The 20155-nt window shown below is 37.4% G+C and overlaps 1 protein-coding gene across 2 annotated transcripts in view; it reads right to left on the bottom strand.

The window, feature by feature from the left end:
- The window catches only part of LOC121637489 (sodium-coupled neutral amino acid transporter 3-like), a 43322-nt gene that overhangs the window by 690 nt on the left and 22477 nt on the right, over nucleotides 1-20155 (bottom strand). For both annotated transcript variants that reach the window (XM_041981682.1, XM_041981683.1), the window contains 11 exons: nucleotides 17841-17914; nucleotides 17546-17638; nucleotides 17252-17333; nucleotides 9475-9557; nucleotides 7407-7465; nucleotides 6874-7020; nucleotides 6194-6273; nucleotides 5684-5784; nucleotides 2881-3005; nucleotides 2620-2764; nucleotides 675-778 (listed from right to left, as the gene is read on the bottom strand). In XM_041981682.1, the coding sequence (XP_041837616.1) occupies nucleotides 675-778; nucleotides 2620-2764; nucleotides 2881-3005; nucleotides 5684-5784; nucleotides 6194-6273; nucleotides 6874-7020; nucleotides 7407-7465; nucleotides 9475-9557; nucleotides 17252-17333; nucleotides 17546-17638; nucleotides 17841-17914 (1093 nt within the window). The remainder of the gene's footprint in view (nucleotides 1-674; nucleotides 779-2619; nucleotides 2765-2880; nucleotides 3006-5683; nucleotides 5785-6193; nucleotides 6274-6873; nucleotides 7021-7406; nucleotides 7466-9474; nucleotides 9558-17251; nucleotides 17334-17545; nucleotides 17639-17840; nucleotides 17915-20155) is intronic.

Below are 20155 nucleotides of genomic sequence, written 5' to 3'. Positions count from 1 at the left end.
CTTTAATTCCCATTTGTCACAATAACAGGACATTGCTGATCAGATTTTAGTCATTGGGTGATGCTTTTATGCTCTAATGAGTTTACACCACCTTCATAAGTAACCTAAATACTAAAATAAGCTAAACAAACCATCGACAGGCTGTTTTATAGATCTCAAACTGAATGCCAAGTTGGTTCAGTTTAATTGCAAGTATTCCAGCATTAGAGTTATAACATGGCAATATTGGGTTTTTGTGGCTATATTTTTAAGCAAGTGGTTATTATAGGTCTTTGTTTTGTGTGAAGCTCTTGGTCAATTCCCCATTTACAAACAAAGCACTTTTAGGAGCGAGTCTTTAGCCTGTGAGCTTAATCATGAACAAAGTCACAGGACTTATATTAATCTACATGAGGCTGTTCAGGCTGTTCATGCATCATAACTGCAGAAGACTGTTCAGCTCCAGTGCGTACATATTTAGGTACAGGAGGCTGAGGGTTTGCAAAATTGGATGCATGCAGGATTTTGACCTTTGGTCATTGCAAATGAAAACAGATGTGTTATTATTTGTATATAAAGAAGGAACTATAGTTAGAAGTTCTCCTTAAGTACAAATGTTTAATGATATGAAGAGGACAAAACAAGTGCTGTCAAGTAAAGCTACATTTTATTGAGATATATTAAGTGTTGCTCACCAGGATTTTGGGAAGTGAGCGCAGTGGCTCCTCTTCTTTGGGTACAATACGGATATAGAAGACAGCAGGGAAGATGAAGATGAGACAGGGAGCAGACGTGGCACCTGGAAAGTATATAAAAACACTAAGTCATGCATGAAACAATTGATTAATTCTCACTTACTGCAGTTCTTACTAAGTCCTGCAGATAGTGTGATGTCACTGCGGCAACAAAACAGTTATTGATAATATGAATCTTCTGAACGAAAATATTGATATTTCCAAATATGCAATTCCTGTCTGATAAAGCCACCTACTGGGTGATTAGGACAACTCCGAAAGTCTGTCATATCAATTTAATCTAACCAAAATGCTGCTGATGCTCTTTAACTTGAAAACTTAAATATTACAGGACAATTTCCTATTCAAGCTGGTTTGCTAATCATCTCAAATTAGCAACTGCATATGAGCATTTCCACAGAAACTTTATCATTCTGTTTGTCTTGGATGTGCCATCTTTTTAAGTTCAGTCAGCTGTGGTCATTTATTGCTTATGATCTGGAACTTTTTTAGTCTTCGGTAACCTGAAGTCAAATATGTGAATTACGGCAGCAAAATCCCAGAAGAAGTTTTAGAGTACGAATTATGATGAAATTTTGAAATACAAAAGGATGATGTACTAGTATAAAAATTACAACACTGACATTTCATGTTCCATTAGCTAAAAATAACTATTTGTTTAAAAACTTGGGAAAACAGCCTGCATTTCTGTACAGTTTCATATAGTTATAGTGAGCTATAGTACAACTCAATTTGTTTTAGTATCTTTTCAAATACTTCAACACATGAGATGAAGAAACTGGGTAATCAAACCATCAGCCCTCTAACTGATGGATTCTTTTTCCAATAATGCCCCAAACTTCTAATCGTCCACAAATCCATCCGCTTTTAGCAACTGTATCATTTATCCTTGACCACCTGGTAAATTTAAATCCACTATTCACTCACTTTCTGTTGCAGGGGGATATTGTGTTGGTGTCCACAGCTTGTGCATTAAATTAAGCTTTAATTGTACAACGCCCATTCACAAAGTCATCTCAGAGCACTTTACAGCCAATCAGTTCAAGCCAATTCATTGTGATCCAATTAAAACAAATCCACATTAAGCTAATTTATATCATTATTATATTATATATCATAAAAAAAATAATTGCCTGGCTAAGGAAAGCCAATGAATTGCATCAAATCTTCCCTTTCAATCCCCCATCATGAGCCTGCACAGAGCTGCGGCCTACATTGGAAACTCAACCCTGCATCTGTCTGCAGAGCAGTTAACCTAAAATCAGCATAAATATTTTCTGTAAATAATCTGCTGTGTTCAAACGTAGCACTTTGAGATTAGAGTCCAAAGCAGTCCATTTCTGGGATGAGAGAGCTTGACAATGAACTGAAATTGTCTTTGAAGTGCAAAAGCAAAACACAAGATCTAAATGATGATCTTCTCTGAGTTCATTACAAAAAGAAATTTATTTTAGCAACATTGTTTTCATGTTGATATATCCCAATTCTCAGCAGCAGGTATCTCAGCCATGAATTTCTTCTTGAAACATGAGTGATATTAACTTCCACACAACTAGGATCTCTTTCTTACTATCTTTAAATTAGGTTTAATATGCTTACAACATGATTGTGTCAAAAAACCAAAAAAACTGATCATTTGCTCACAAGTTTAGTTATAAATATCTTGATTTCAGTTTGGACCCTTTCATTGAGCCTTTTCCATCCACCAGAGGTCATCAGCTTCTGCTAAAACTTATTCAATGTTTGTCATTAGCCCGATCTACAATTTAGATACTACAGGATTTAAAGAGATCAGTCAGTGCTAATTAGGCTTTTTCAGTGTGTTTCTAAATGAGCTTGTAAATACTGTTAATTTCCTGTTTCTCACGAGGTCGGTTGTACCTACCAATGACCCCAAAAATGCCCAGGATATTCGGGGCAAAGATAACCAGCAGGTTGATGAAAGTGAGCAAAATTATGGCAATGGCAATGTGGCGAGCCCAGTTGAAGGTTTTGTTGGGGAACATCATCTGCTGGATTGCTCGCCGTACCTACATTGAATGGCAAAAAAATAAATAAATAAAACATTTTACTACATTTTAAAACATCATGGGAACATTGTAACCGAGCCAGGGCATAACACACTCACTAGGTAGATTGTACTTACAGGAAAGAGGACGATTGGTACAGTAAGTGTGACAGCAGTGAGCACAGCAACACGCACACACAAAATTAAAGTGTCATACGGGTCAATACGACTGTAGGTGTGGAGCAGCTCTGCTTCCACTTCACCTGGAAGAGGTTAAAACAAGAATAGACTAAATAGAGCAAGTAGATATAGATCATTTCTCCAGATAATAAGAAGTATTCAAACATTTGGAATTATTTATTTGTAATGTATTTCCTTACATTTCCTTGATTTATGCTTATTTAGATTTACAAAATAGGCACTAGAGGGCGCTGACGCACCATGATGTTTATCAGCCTACAGGTTCACAGTCTTCAACTGTCTGGTTTAAGTACAAAATTACTCAGCCACTTTGGTACATTTGTCATTTAAGAACTTATCACCATGCACATCAGATTCTTATTCCATTTTTGTTTTTTGTTTTGTTTTTTTTATTCAATGACTGCAATTCCCTGCTTTATCCTTTGTCACATGTTGCTTTCATCATGTTGATCAATGTTTATTTAGCTGGTCTACCTTCTGAGTCATGTAAGAATTAGTTCATGCACAAAGCATGTTTTTTCTATACCATTATTTTTTTATACCTGTCTCTTAAGTTGATGAAAATTGCTCTAAGGTATTACTTTCACTATTAAAGGAGAATATGGGAAGTGAGCTATTTCTTTATATCAGCTCAAAGGCACGTCTTAAGGGCTTGTCCCTTTACACAGTACCTTTTAGGAAGCACAAAACACAACCTATACATGAGTGAAAGTGTTTTCTGACAATGTTATGATGTTACCTGCTTGGCATGCCATGTGTGATTCCTCCCTCTACTAAATATTTCAGTGTGCAAACAACTTCTCTAACAGCATGACAGGTCATCTAATAACAGTTGTTCCAATGTGTGGGTGACGCAACTCACTCAAAGACTGAGAAAAATTCTCTTCTGTAACTGTTCTGCTGTAACAACCTCTACATTTCTCATCATGTCTAATCCAATATCAGCTTCAGTGGTGGCTGATTCTGTCATGGACACCACCATTCTTCAGGATTGTTGGTGAAAAAAATGCACTTCTTTCTACTACTCTATTGGCAACTCCTGTTGCCATGTGAACTAAGTGGAGATTGTGGCATATTCTGCTGTTAAACAAAGAAAATAATGTATAACCTGTTTTAGGTAGCCTAAAAGCATAATTTTCCAACTATAAAAAGTGCTGATACAACAGAAGAACAAATTGGAAATTAACTACGACAAGAACTGCAAATACGAACGAGCAAACAGTGTGCTAAGAGCAAAACAAAGGAAGAGTTAAATGGTCCTCCTACATCAAGCACAGGCTTAATGTAACAAGGATTCTTTCTAAAGTAGGACCTCACAATTGCAGGTGGAAGGGTCCAGCTAAATGTTCTCTTTATCATTCATACATTCATCTGTCTACACACTGCATTACGTTGTGTATATATAGATAGTTTATTGCTGTTGTAACAGCATTTTTCTTTTTTGTTTGTTTTGTCTTCTAGTATGAAACATTCTTTTATTTCTATTCAAGTTATTCCATGTGGGTGTAAATGTATCCCTGCATGCTACTTTAAAAATACTAATATTTCTTCATGTTAAAAATGCACTTTAAAGGTACGGTGTGCAAGAAGTACTGACACCTAGTGGTAGAGATGGGCATAGAATTTACTTCAAGCAAAGATGTGAATGGACAGTGGCTGCCAATTGCCAAAATTCATGCAAATATAAACATGTTGTTATCTGCAAGTGGATCCAATACAGGTAGCTGCTTCATAATTATGTAAACGTGCACTGTCTTCTATGGTCCTTTTAAGGTGCTACTTATCTCAAACAGTGCTCTAGCAACTATCAAACGAAGCCGGTACTGGGGTTTTTAAACTTAGAGGGTTCTCACTTCACACACAGAGTTGGTAGTCCAGAGACACCAAATTAAAAGTAATGACACGAATACAGCAGCTGGCATGTATGTGGACCCACAGCAAGCCGATATCAATGTCTCATTCTTGGATAATAAAAATATGACAGTTATTTCAGTAAAGTGATTAGATACCAACAGAAACAAAGTTGTTATTGATATATTAAAATTTTGTATCATCTTTGATTTTGTTACCGGTTGCACCTTTAACCTTTGGAAACATTTGTTTTTACAGATTTGGGGAACAAGCTAGACATTTCTGCTTCCATCCTTTTTTTATTTCACTTTTCTAGCTTCTTGTATCATCCAAAACTGGTGGCAGTGGCAGTTTCATTTCTTGGCATTGACCTCCATAGCTCATGATGTCACTTTCATTCTTCAATACACAGTTGGTAAACAAATATCCAGTCATTAAATTGCTTGTTTATTGTGGCTATTTTACATCAAGGAATAACTTCAGAGGGTATTGTTTTTATCAAGAGTATGTCTAAGCATTATAACCATTTGCAAACAATACCACACTTACTTGTCATGTTGATGGCACTGATATGTTGGTTTTTGAAATAATCATCTATGAAAGATGAAGGATTTTGCAACAGATACAGGTTTTACATGAGACTATTGTGTGGTTTATTTGTTACTATTTGTTTCCCCCCAAGAATTGCATTTCCTGTTTGGTGATGTACCAAAGCAGCTGAGGAAAAACTAAAATACAGCTACTTTACAGCTAGATAGCTAGATAGCTAGCTAGCTAGCTAGCTAGATAGCTAGCTAGCTAGATAGCTAGATAGATAGATAGATAGATAGATAGATAGATAGATAGATAGATGATTATATTCTGCAGTGGGAGGAAGACCAGGCCTCACCATAAAATGTCAGGTATCCAAAAAGAGCAGCCAGGAAGTACATGATGTACATAACTGCAATGGAGATGTTGGACACATGCTGCATCTTTTTCTTGGTGGCACTGAAATCAGAAAATATTGCCATGTGATGCCACAAACACAAACAAACACCACACCGGGGCATCTATTGAAAAAAGATGCCTCTATAGAAGCTTGCAGCCTAGCTACTATAAATGCCATCATCAGCCGCAGGGCTACTTTCCTTTAAGGATATGCAAATGTTTCAATAACAAACTCAAAATTAATCTTGAAAAACAAGCAACAGTGGTTTAAAGCAAGATGATACATTTAAGCTAAGAACATGCAACACAATGCAAACAGTGCCCATACATTTTAACATAAAGTGAAAGCAGTGCATGTGACAGCCAAGCATAAAGCAGACACATTCGCTTTCCTCTTTGTTATGCAGCTGATTTATTATTTCTTTATCCAATAAAAAGTCAGCAGGAGTTTTCCATCGTAAGAACATACTTGCGCAGCTCTGTGTAGATGGGGAGGACCTCTGGGTGGCACACAAAGGCGAACGCCAGGATGGGGATGGTGTAGGCCGTCTGAAAATGAACCCCAACATGTCACCATAGATAAAGCAGCGCCATCCCAGATGTCTTACCACCAACTTTGAGCATTACTGCCCATTACTCCCTCAGAGAAATCACAGGGAGCTAACTGTTTTCCTGTGATTAACTTGATCTGGTAGAAAACCAGCCGTTGCCCGTTTAAGAATGTGTTGCTTGTAAGCTGCCAAGCAGTAGGGATCGGTCCTACTAGCCTGAATAAGTAAAATACATCTTAAAGGGATGCTCAAGGATGCTTTAAAAAAAGTAGACTGTTTCTCATTTCATTCATTGCCTCTTTCTTTGGTCCACAGAGGCCAAATGTAATGGTCTCACTGTACATACAAATTCTGCAGACAGCACAAAGATCACCATCCATCCCTAAGCCTTGATTTAATCACACAGTCCACCATTAACAGCTTGGTAAACATCCTGATCTCTTTTTTAGTGTAACTGAGTGCTTCAAACCAAGATTACCATGCTTGGATTGTGAACAGGCTCCGGCAACATGCTGATGACATAAGTTGTAGGCTGTCAGTGGCCATAGCAGTGCAGGTGGACTTGCAGTTTTACAGTAAGTGACATGCGTAAACCTACTTGTGAGTTGAGGTTGGCCAACTTGGGAATACAGGCAGGATCGACCTCCCCGCCAGGATCTGTGGCATTGACACTCATTTCGCTGGCAGTGCTGTTAAATGCAAAGTCCACAAATGGACAAGGGACATTGAACTTCTTGTAGATGACCTGCACAGTGCAGAGACAAGAGGCGTTAAACCGAGACAAAGGCTGTGGGACATCGTTAATATGCAGGCAGGCAGAAAATATGTCACAGAGCGAGCCAGAAAAAAAAGGAAAAAGAAAAAAATAAAAAGCAAGGAAAAGCAATGAGTGGATTACAGCTCATGCAGCCAAAACTAGGTCAGAGAAAGACAGAGAACCAGCACAGTCTGAAACTGCAGCATGCAGACATTAATCCATGGCAATGGGTAAACAGTGGGGAATACTAAAGAGGTGGTAAAAAGGTCCCAATGCATCTGAGTATAATATCAACCAACAGGCAAGAAACAGGAAGCAACATGTTATGTGTAGTTTACACATATTGTATTTAGATAGAAGATTCAAGTACTTACAGCAATAAGGAAGAAAACCATGCAGCTCAGTGAGAAGCCACTGGTGTATCCCAGGTATCCTGAAATACAAACACTTCATTAACACCCTCCAGCATCAGGGATTACATCGTCATGTGGATCTTAAGTGTAATATCTGCCATCTTAGAGGTTTGTTTTTGGTGAGGTAAAACTGCTTTTTACTGTTTATGTGTAACTTGCACTGTGTAGTTGGCTAAATAGACTTAATGAGCAGGGGACTCATTACTAGACTCTGTTGCTCTTTGTGTCTCAGCAGGAGACAGACTTCTTCCAAAAGGTCAGCCACCATGCCTCCTTTTCTTATTTCTAACCAACATTTCTCTGACTTACATTGTGAAACACATCATATGTGTCACAAGACCAATGAAGACAGATACAGATCTAGATAAGTGAACTAATCTATTGAGCAAAGTTGATCATTCTGACATTTCTTCATCATTCATGGTGAAGCAGAAAAGGAAACTAAGGAACTGAGGAGGAAAATGTAGTCAAGGATTAACATACCAAGACAAGTAAAAAGAAACACAGTGAGTATTGTCACTCTGCCAGGAATAATATTTATAAATAAAGAAAAAAATTATACATGGATTGTTCAAAAATGTTGGCAAAACCACAGTGAAACTATGTAAAAAGATAAGGGATCAGTTTAAATTTAGAGGATGAAAAGAAGACCAATGAGGCCTGAATGTCTGTTAGACGTTCTTACTCATGCAAAAGACCAAAGTTAGTGCCGTGGCAGAGAATATCAGATACACCCTGTTTCCCTGTAGGCCTCAGATGATTGGAAACAGGAAACAAACAAGCCAAGAAAAAAATAATTTTACTACAGAGATCCTAAATTAATCACATTATGGAAATATCTGATTTTAATTGGATATTTTCAAAGATGAAGGCTGTACACTGGGATTAAATATCATGGGCTGTGGGTTTTGTTGTATTTTGGTTTCATGTTCTTTGGGTTTTATTATTTTTATTGTCCTAACATGTCTGTGTTTGGTTAGTTTGTGCCCCGGTTACTTTTACTTCTTAATATTGTGTTTTTGGATTTTTTTTTTCATCCTTGCTTTTTTGTTCATGATAAATACTTCTGCTTTCTGCCTTTGAGTCACACCTGGTGTGTATCACTGAATATTACCTGCTATTAATTAATTGTTAATCCTTTCAGTATTTAAGTTATGCTCCCATTCTTTTATTCAGTACCAGATCATCCTGTTTATCCTTTTATTTAATTATTATTATTTTTTTATTCATTCTGATTAGATTTTCATCTTGTAGCTTGTTTTAATGTCCTGCCTCAAACTGTTTAGTGTTTTCTTTCGATTGTTCGATTGTTCAAATGGTTTGTACTTTATCTGGTTGCCTCTTTGAGCCCTAGATGCATTTTGGGTAGATCCTTTCCACTCCACCTCATGACATTTAAAGGATTAAAGAAGAAACCTGTAGAATTTAGAGACTTCTAACAGGTAAATTGTAACTTATAGCCATATGAATTGTCACACCCATCTCAGGTGTGGAGGAAGTCATGTGGCTGCTAAAATCATATCCAAATAGAGATATTCAATTCAAGAAAAGAAGATGGGTGGCATGAACACTTGAAAGGCCCTGTTTATCATTGATTCCTTCTGATCTGCTGTAGACATGTAGCAAAACAAGACACAGTGTAAGGAAGTAGACCATTTTTATCATTTAAAAAGCTGATATCATACTATCTAATACTCAGCCTGTTGTTTTTACTTGATTTTAAACCAATGAGCATACTTTTGGATGTTAAAATGTATTTGACCATTAAAAATATAGCAATTTATATGATTAATCTGAACAACCTGTTCATGCAAGACACTAAAACACAACGATGAAAAGTTAGCAATGTAATGTCTCAGGACATGAGTGACTCACTGTGCTGAGGTTTTGATGTGATTGCCTTTCCTGATATTCTGTGATTCATCATTTATGGTGGCTGATGTTAACTAATATTCCATAACTGTAGCTGCTGTGACAAGATTATGGATAATGGATGTCCTGCAGCAACAAAACCATGATATACACTCACCGAGCTGTTTCATAAGAGCCAGTGGTAATATTACTGCCACAGAAACAATGATGACCAGGTAGTTTCCATTCAGGTACCACTCTCTGTAAAGAGGCAGACAGACACAAAGAAATCAGTGTACTGATTTGAAATTCCTTTTCATTGACTTTCCTCTTAATCTCATGTCTCTTCAACATTTACACTCTGTCAAGCATTGATTGGACACCAGTAGGATGAAAGTGTGCAAAATGCTGAAAAATTAGGCCCACAAGGACCTAAAGATTATCTTAATTTTTCTACTAAAATGTCAAGTCATCTGATTCAAACCTGATCAGAAATGGGGATTAATCAAACCCAACCGGCAGACAATTAAATATGTAGATTAAAAAAAGCATCTCTGCCTCCTGTAGCACGGGACACTGAGCTGTAACACTGAAATCATGTCTGGTGGGGATGATTGTTAGCTGCCTCACTGTAATTTAATTAGCTGCTCAGACGGAGTTAGTGTTTCTTTTATGGAACCAATCATTCATCAGCAGAGATAAAGGTGTACAGCTCACTTTTGAAAGTCTTTCTTTTGAAGAGAAAATTGAAGGGCACCCCCTCAGTGTACACCTGGGACATTCGTTGGATTTAACATAGAGAGCTTCTCCATGACAAGCCGCTAAAGTCATCCCATTTGTGCTACTGGTAGGGTGCCTGGTCAACAGCAGATTTTATAAATCTATGACATCTTTCTGAGATTTTGAAAAACATGTCAGCAGTGGGTGAGAAGTCACTGCTACAAAAATAACTCATCGGTCTTACATGTGGAATTGCAACATACCCTGAAAATGCCTTAAACAACCTGCAGTATTGTTTATTGTTTAAAGGATCTCCATTAGCTGCCTCCAAAGTGGGGAGAGCTAGCCTTCCTGGGGTCCATACAAAAAGACAAGACAAAAAATCAAACATACAATAAAAATCGTGATTTACTAAACAATGATAATATAAAAGCAGTGAAACATTGCAGACATTATAACCATCAGAACCTATTCAAAAAACGTTATTACATTCATGAGTATTACATTCCTCATTACATTCATACAGTGGGTGTGTCCATTTCCTACTGACAAATTGAAATTGGGCATTCTCAGGTCGTACTTGAAAGAAACTTTGCTATCCAATTTAAAGAAAAAACAATATTCCTGAAAAATTTTGTCATATTGAAAAGTAGCCTATCCTGATGGTGCATACTCATAGTGTTTGTTCTTATGGGAATAATGTAAAACTAACCTAGCAGCTCTGTTCTGGGCAGTACCTTTAGATGCCAAGGACCACACAGGTGCACAGTAATCCTGGTGACATAAAATTTAAGATTTAGCCACCTCCTCCACAATGTGTTAAGTGACAAAACAAAGACATTTTCTTACCATAAAGATGCCACAACCCATCTTCTTTACTATGCTATCAGTGTGTTCTGCCCATGACAGCTGACTATCAAATTTTGTGCCCAGTAATTTTACTTTATTTACCTGTTCTTTAGGTTCCCCAGACAAATTTAAACTCATCTATGGTGTAGATGACATTTTATGACTTGATCCCAAGATAACTGATTTTGTTTTTAAGCTGATAAAATATTTTCCAATTCACTAACAGTTTTTGCAGCATAATACAATGTTGAATCATCAGCAGAATAGTGATAGGTCTGCTGTTCTTCCCAGCGAGTGCTATTCTGCCATCTCTACCTAAGGGAATAACTTTACCCTCTTTCCAGATCTTGGGATAAACACCCTTCATTAAATATACATTTAATATATGACATACCAGACCGTAAATGTAGTCAGCTGCCAGACCAAGTACTTTACTATCTAGCATATCAGTACCCACAGAGCTGTGTTCAGGCAGAGACTTCAACAACGTTCTTATTAGCAGCTCATCTACACTGTTAAAATAAAGAGTGCAACTCTTATCTAACATCAAATTTTTTTATGAGTTCTAGATAATCAGAACCAGTAAAGGTCATATTCTGCCTTAGTGCACTGACATTATTTATAAAAAATAAATAAATAAATAAATCATTAAAATAATTTACAATATCAGACAGTTTGGTCAGAAACATGCCTTCTAATTCAACAAAATAAGCCCCACAAATTGTCCTTCTCTCCATTATTTCATTAAGGGTTTTCCAGAGCTCTTTACCATCCTGCTTTACAGCATTTATCCTTTTCATGCAATAATCTTTTTTCTTTGATTTATTGAGTTTCGTAACCTGGTTTCTCAGTTGACAACACTTGAATCTGTTGTCTACTAATCCAGACTTTACTAATGTAGATTTGACTTTATCTGTTTCCTTTAGCCATAGAGCTAGTCTCACTTTTACGATACACTTTATTAAGGGCAATAGTTTGCTCTTTAAAGAGACCGCCATCTATTTGTTATAAGTCTACTGGAATAGATTTACGTTCTTGAGATTCAATTTTCTCTCCTCTCTTTGTTGAAAATGTGCAGGTTAAGCTCCTTCATTTTCTGGCCTCTGCTCTTAGTTACTTTGAGTGAGCACCAAACTAAACAGAAATGCAAGCATTATGCAAGTGAGTTCTTGTTGATAAGTAACAGAGAAAAGTGGCTTTAAACAATAAATTTCAAGTAGTTCAGGAGAAGTGTCAAGCTTTAGGATAAACTTTTTAGAGGACTTTTTATATGGAAAAACATAAAAAATAAATAAAAATCTGCACAAACACAAATAGAGAGAAAAAACCCAAAGATCCTTTAACCTATCATCTATTTAAAATTACAGTGTCCACATCATAAATTAAATTGCATTTTGATATCACAAGCTGACAATGTGAACTCTGACACTGTGAGTCCAAGTTGGAGGTCTGTGGATCTTTGGAAATTAAAAGATGTAAGAATAGAGCTTAATACCAACAACAAAGCACAGTGACGGCAACATGATGGTCTGGAGGTGCTTTGAAGATGATAAAATAGTAAGTAAGTAAACTTTATATATATAGCAAATGTCACAAAGTGCTTCTTACTAATGAAAAACAATCATACAATGAATAATACATCTTAAAAACAATATTAAGACAATTAAAAAATAAATAAAATAAATAAATAAGTTTAAAGCTGCTTTTTAAGTGTCCAAAGAACACAAAGATCCTAAGTTCAAAGGTAAAGAGTTCCAGAGTTTCGGGCCAACAACCTGAAATACAGTCACATTTTCTTCTAACTCTCTATAAAGGGACAACCAGCAAACCCTGATCAGAAGATCCCAGAGCCCTGCTGCTCTGGTAAGGCTGCAGCAAGGCTGTGATGTAAACTTGCAAGGCTTTGTAAGCAAGATTTTAAATTTAATTGTAGATCGAGCCAGTGTAGGCAATGGGAAACAGTACAGAATGGAAGGAACATTAAGGAAATTAAGTTATTACAAGATTTGCCACGTGGACCACAGTCGATTATAGCCAATTTGATCCTATACCAGGATAATGACCCAAAACACACCTCCACAAAAGTGTCATCATCAATATTCAAAGAATAAGCAATGATACAAAAATCAAACTATAATGGAGAGGCCTGCACAGTCTCCAGATCTGAACCATGTTAAGATGTTGTGGAAGCAGCTTGACCGTATGGTATGGAGGAAGACTACATCAAGCCAGTCCATATTGTGGGAAAGGCTCCAGGAAGCATGTGGTGAAAACTTATCAAACAAGGTCTGCCAGACTGTGGTTGCTGCAAAATGTTTTTCTTTTTTTTCTTTTTTTTCTTTTTTTTCTTTATTTATTTAATTAAGCTAAAATTTGAACACATTAACTTTTCCATTAAAATCATCATTGCTGTGGGTGGAGTGTTGCTCAACTGGTTGAGTGGCCACTGCATGTAGAGAGGTCACAGCTCCTCAGTGCAGTTGGCTAAGGTTCAAGTCCTGGATGGGGGGTCCTTTGCTTTATGTCATTTCCTGCTCTCAGTAACCCCTTTACCTGAGCCCAAAAATCATTTACTAACTCTTGACAATGTTGGCATGTTCGGTTCATTTGCTGTATTTACTATTAAGATTAATTTCATGTGTGTTTTAATGGAAAATCCTAGTGATCCCAAGCTTTCGAGCAGTAGTGTATATTATCCTTTGTCTCTAAAAAAGTGTGCGACAGACATGCCTTGAACAAAGTTAATTTTCTCTTCTGTTTGACAGAAATGTAATGTCAAATTATTCACAACATGTGCCCTGTATAAACTGAGAAACATTTCACTCCAATGGGATAAAAGAATTTGCACTCACTTTCCCTTCTGCCACTAGAATGAACTGATTCACCACATAATGCTGTTCTCCTTAGGATGCAGGGCAGTAAGGAAAACCACAGCTATGGAGTGGGTTGAACAGTTGATTACAGAAGTGGCACAAGTACAAACCTAGTGTTTGGTTAAACATTGTGAAAGGTAAATGTGGTTACATACTATTGCCAAACTAAGAAATCACACTCCCACTGAGTGGAGATCAGTGTGAGAAATGCAGGAAAACATATGACAGACACACTCCACTGACACCACCAACCACACTTTACCATCACATGCACAGTTATGTCTAGGAAAGAAACAGCTCTGAGTTATTTTTAGACTGACACAGCGAGGGTGATTAATTTCTTGTCCTCTGTCAGGTGGTAGGCATTGAATGGTGCAACATCTGTTGCAACACACACTCACACAGAAACACGTCTTAAAAAAGAGGAAGCTCATCTATCCTGTTGTCATTGTGCCCGGTGGCCATCTGGCTGATAAACACCATCACTAACCCATACAAACACACACAAAAACACACAATCACTTTTAATCATGACCAAAACCTTAACAAGCTGATATCCATACAGTGAAGCACAGTGGGCTGTCACATACCAGTCACTTTCTAATAAGCTGAACAGTTGAGCAAACACACACAGCCCCGGGTCTTCATTCGTTAATGAACTGTCCGTGGCCAGATTTGTTAAAAAAAAAAAAAAACATACACACATCCATAAACACAGACAAATGTGTGTTTACACATGCAAAAGTGGACAAAATATCAGGAAAAATGAGCAACAAACTATTTAGATAATTTTGACAAATTGAAATTCATAAAAAATCATAAAAAAAAGCAGATGCAAGAGTTAAGGCTTAATTATTACGGTATAATTACATTTGGTTATTTACACCATTTTGCTTCAGGATATTTGATTGAGGTGTCCCTGTTTTTCAGCCAACTGTTTTGCAATATAAGTACACACACACATACACACACTATCACGGTGAGGTTTCACTAGGACAACCTAGTTTGTCATTTCAAATAAACACTGATTGTTGACCATTGCCCACAGCCCTGACACTGCTGTACAGAGAAAACAGGCTGACATCAGAACACAATGTTTGCATGTTGTCATAGTGCATAACATCAGGGGAACATCATGAGCAAAATGTGGTAGAAAAGGTCTTCATTCTCCTTTCTATAGGTTGAAACCAGCACAGTTCATGCACTTGTTTTTTTTTGTTGTTTTTTTTTTAGGTGTGTTAATATGGATGGGATAAACTTTTTGTGTTAAAATTTTAATATGCCTCTTTACCCATTTCCAAATGTTTGTATAACTAAGTGTGAAAATATATTTCATCATACATAGTCTCCCTCCTTCTCCTCAGTCACTCTCAAAAACAAAAAGTAGGTGATGTGGCTTTTTAACTGGGGTGAACTCACACTCATAACTCCATCCAAGAATGTCAGTGTTGTTTGTCTCTGAGGCCACCTGCACTGGCCAGTGAAATCCCACAGCTTATATTTTCAGCTGTGGCGTCTAACTGTGTTTGATGCGAGTGGTTTCGGTGGCCGTGCCACTCTCCTCTTCTGGGGTCACTGTCACATCTGTTCTCACACCAGCTACTGAGAACATCTGGAGTGGCACCATGCCCAACAAATGGCACAGTTTATCAGGACTCTACGATGCAGACATGTCAATTTTCAGACATCCATGAGGTCCCATTAGGAAGTGATAGAATAACAGACTATTTGATAGCATGAGTTGCCTGCTCTTTCATTTTAAGAATTTTTTTGTATAACAAACATCTCAACTGACAAAAACAATTGTGTGTAAAAGCAGGACCCAAATGCTGGACTGGGAGACACAGATGGATGTTGGAATGAGTATCAATGATTTAGTAAAACAGAAAACTCAGCAGAATAATTGGGAACAAAACAAATAAAAGGCCAAAAATGGAAGACTAAAAGAATAATAGAAGAATAAAACTGAACGACCAACACAGACAGACACAATGAACCAACACAGGACACAGGAAAACCTGGAGCATATATACCGAGAGATTAATTACAAAAAAAGGGGGAAGCAGGTGTGACAAATGATGACTGGAAGCAGGGAAGAGGAAGTAAAGCAAACAGAATACACAAGTGAAGAAAACGCTCAGAAATAACAAAAAACTTGAAACTAAACTGCAAAAAAAACAACAACAAGAACAAAAACCTGCAGCTCACAACAATAAATGCCAATTCTTGAAAGATTTGTTCTCTATTACACATAAAGTTACTGGTTTCCTGCCATGACTAACACTTTTAGGCAGCTACATGTTTTTACCAGGATTGAGATTATGACATTACACAGGCTTTTTGCGTGAGGTTAATTTTTGTCTGTTTTTTTCATTCCACAGCTTTAATTTGTTTGATGTTTATCATCCCCATGACCCTGAATTAGATGAGGTGGGTACAGAAAATGAATGGAGAATAGTGTCCAAGTTAGCTCGATGCTAGCCCAAAGATTTCTGTTTTAATTCTCCTTTATCTATTCAGTATTCAGTATTTAAAGCACTTTGCATGAGCAACATTTTTTAATGGCAGTCCCAAAGCATGAAGCCATCCCCACCATTAACCACAGGGACTAAGCCCAATGCCTCATCAAAACACCTTCAAACATATCTGGCAATTGTTGCCAAACAAGTCAATCACATGGGTATAAATATGCCCTGCAGAGAGCTTTTCTTTGTTCACATGGTCAGCTGGTAAGATGGTAAGATGTTCATTTTAGAGCAGGAACTTAATTCTTGTTTGACACCTCCCCAATTGTTTTGACTGTAAACCAGTGTTTCCTAATCTTAGGACCCTGCCAACCCTACGGGAAGGACCAATGGTCACAGACATTGAAGTGATGCTGTTATACACTTAGTTATACTGGCTCTGTGTTTTGTGATATTGCAGAAAATTAAAGAATTCTTGGGCAAATGCATCTACAACTCTATACAAGCAGCTAGATATTTTACCACAACGTGCAGTGGGGAAAAAAACGGTCTTTAATGGCTGTAAAAATCTTAAACTTGAAGCCATTGCAGATTTATAAGTCAGGAAGCACAATGTCTTGACACACTTACTTATACAGTGATTTACATATGAACATAACCCAGGAAACAAAAATTAGGTCTCGGTTTACTGTAATCATCACTCAACCTGAGTGATGATTAGCTTTTTTATATATCTATTTTTAAAAAAAAAAGAAAGAAAAAAATGCTCATTCATTGTCAAACAAATATTTCCATAAAACTTAAAAAGTTGCACCCAAACCGACAAAATACATAGTTTAAAATTGTTCCGCACTCAGTATCTTTTGGAGACAGCTTTTAGTCACTCCTTTAGTAAAACTCCTACAACATCTCATCCATGGCCAGATGTATGTAACAAAAGGTAATGTGTGTGTGTATGTGTGTGTGTGTGTGGGTGTGTGTGTGCGTTTGTTTTTTTTTTTTTTTTGTTTGTTTGTTTTTTTTTTTTGGTCAAGTGTTGGCAACTCACCCTGCTGGCTTATCCACTTTCAGAAATGCCTGGATGACCAGAGGAAACTCATACTTGACTATGTAAAGGTAACTGGACATGGCTGTGAAAAGGAGACATACACACAAAGAAACATTTATACACTGTAGGATAAACCACAATGGCCCCCTTTTCACACAAACATACACAGCGTATATTAATCCAGTGCATCAAATCAGAGAATACTATGAGTATTATCCCTGAGGAGTCACAGGAAATTTAAAAAAAAAGTGTACATATGTATACGAGAAGACAGATGGCAGTGCGTGACCTCACCTCCAATGTTCTGCAGCGTAATGGCAATACCTGCCGCCATCTTTCCCGGCGTCCCAAAAGCCCTGTAGCCGAGCTGCTCATACGCACGAATACCTGAGCAATAAGCACCACGAGATAAAGGAATATTATTCATGTGCTCAGTACTTACAGAGTACTGCGCTGTGAAGACTGTAAATCTGATCGGTGGGTGAGGTGTGGGTCAGAGTAGAAAGGCTTCATGTAAATTGTTAAGCTGCTATCAAATGATTGTGTAAATTTTAATCAGAAGATGCTGATTGTTTTGTTACTCACATACCTACAATACCTGATGACTTTAAGAGTAAATGGATGGAATACGATGACAGGACAGCTACCACTGTAAGGAGTAACCTGAAACAAATACACAGAAGACACCATCAAAAACCCCATATTCTCATTTCAAAGATTTAGTTCTTTAATGTCAAATTCTTACATTGTACATAAACCTGTAGGTTATTTACACAGCTGCAGTATAAGCATACTTTTTTGTTGTTGTTGTATAGATTGCATTAGAAAACCCTGAGGCTCCACATCACAGCAGACTGTTAGTCCAGCTGAGCCACAGAGGTTGACCTGTCGGCCCCACTGTCCTCTGTCGGTCACCGTTACCAACACACGAATGCAACAGATGGATAGTCAAAGAAAAAATAACACTTTCTTTCTGTGTGACAGCTGTATTGACATGGATGCCATAAAATCCCCATACTTCTCAAGCTAATGTTGTAATATTTTGGGATTTATTTCCCACAGATTTATTTATTTTTAAATTAAATGTCTGAGAAATCATTTAAGGCAGGTTTTAGAAGTTTGCCCCTGGGAGAGTTTCATGAATGGGTCCCTAATCTTTTCATTTTCTCTGACCCAGTCTACCTCTTTCCAACTATTTGCTGTCTAGTCTTTTGTTGTTACCATTAGCAACATTAACTTTCACTCTCTCACACACACAATCACCATCCCTCTCTCCTTTGGGAAAGGCCAGACAGCCCGTCTTTCACCTCGACTTCTACTCTTGGCCAGTTAACAGTTTTTCTTTTCTGTGTGTTTGGCTTTTTTTTTTTTTTTTTACAAACTATGTTGAAGAATGCTGAGCTGACTTGCAAGTGAGGAGTTTGTCCGTCAAGCGGCAGTGGGAGGACAGATTTGCTGACAGTCCGACAGACTGACACACTTGGGTCAGTGTAGCTCTGTGCACAAATTTCCACCCCACTGCATTCCTAACCACATCAGTGCCCCTGACCTGCTGATCTGCACCCACAAACAAAAATCTGTTTGATTTAAACAGGTCACAAAGGAAATATCAACAAAGGACAGAACCAAATATGTATTTTATCTGTTTACACACCTATTTCCCAAAACGTTCAATGAATCCATGAAAATTGATTAATTCTGAAGCTGATAAAAGTTTTAAGATTATAATTAGGGGCGTGGTATCTTAGTGGTTACAGAGGTGGGCTTGGGTCTGGAGAATCTGGGTTTGAGTCCCCAGAGTGCCAAATAAGGTAACCCACTGTGAGTGCCTGAGCAAGGCCCTTAACCCCCTTAGCTGCTCCCTGGATGCCAGAACATGGCAGCCCACTGCTCTATAGTAAATCTACTAGAGATGGGTACAATGCAGAACTGAATTTTTAAATCTGGATTAACAAAGTACATTTTTTTAACTATTTAGTAAATAATAAATGTCTGGAAAATTATAAAGAAAACCTGGTAATTCCCCCAGTACAAACCACAGGGTAGGGATGCACATGCTCCCACAGCAAGTGCAACTTTTTTTTATCTCAGGACCGATACCAGCTATACTGTAGGCCATCTATATCTTATCAGTTCGAGGCTGCTATTTTAAAGTAAAGAAAGAAAAAAGCAATCATGGGCCTTGAAACGCTTTTGAAGACTATCACAGAATCCACAAATCTAAGTTAAGTCTCAACCATACAAAGAAAAACCTTTTAAACCAGTCAGATCTTGGCCCAAGTTTATAAAATTGCCAGGAGTTGGAAAACTGTTACAAATCAGAATTTTACATTCTGATTGGAAATCATGGGCCTACTTTAGAGCGAAACAACAGAGGAACCATCTACTTGTGAATTTTAAAGTTAGCACCCACGAACATATGACAAAACTTTGGCATGGGTAAATTGCACATCTATAAAGGTGCCATTTTTGTTGAATAATGTACAGGTTATGGAACAAAGGCTGTCCCAGGCCTGACAATGTCTTTTTCATGAGAAGGTCTTGCTTGTTTCAGTAAACAACATTCTGCAGGTATTACATAGAGCCCAGGTGTTAAACTGACCTTCCCGCAGAGCAGATTTGGGAGGGTCTAAATGATTTCCAAATCATTGCATTTTGTTTTTATACATTTAGCATTTTATCTTTTTTTTAAAAACAGTTATTTTATGCTGCATTTGACTGAGTTTTGCATTCCTACTGTTGGTTTAAATTTACTATGTTTATTTTGTCAGCCCCGTCCCACCAGATTATTTGTAACAGGTACGCCTGCCAACCTCTCCAAAACATGTCACTATCTGAGTTTGCAAACTGAAATAAATCCCAAGCTGTTCTGTCAGACAGTGTTCACGTGACATGAAGGAAATC

Source organism: Melanotaenia boesemani, chromosome 3 (genome assembly GCF_017639745.1).
Source record: "Melanotaenia boesemani isolate fMelBoe1 chromosome 3, fMelBoe1.pri, whole genome shotgun sequence".
In the NCBI taxonomy this organism is placed as follows: Eukaryota; Metazoa; Chordata; class Actinopteri; order Atheriniformes; family Melanotaeniidae; genus Melanotaenia; species Melanotaenia boesemani.
This window is presented reverse-complemented; position numbering and strand designations above follow the sequence as displayed.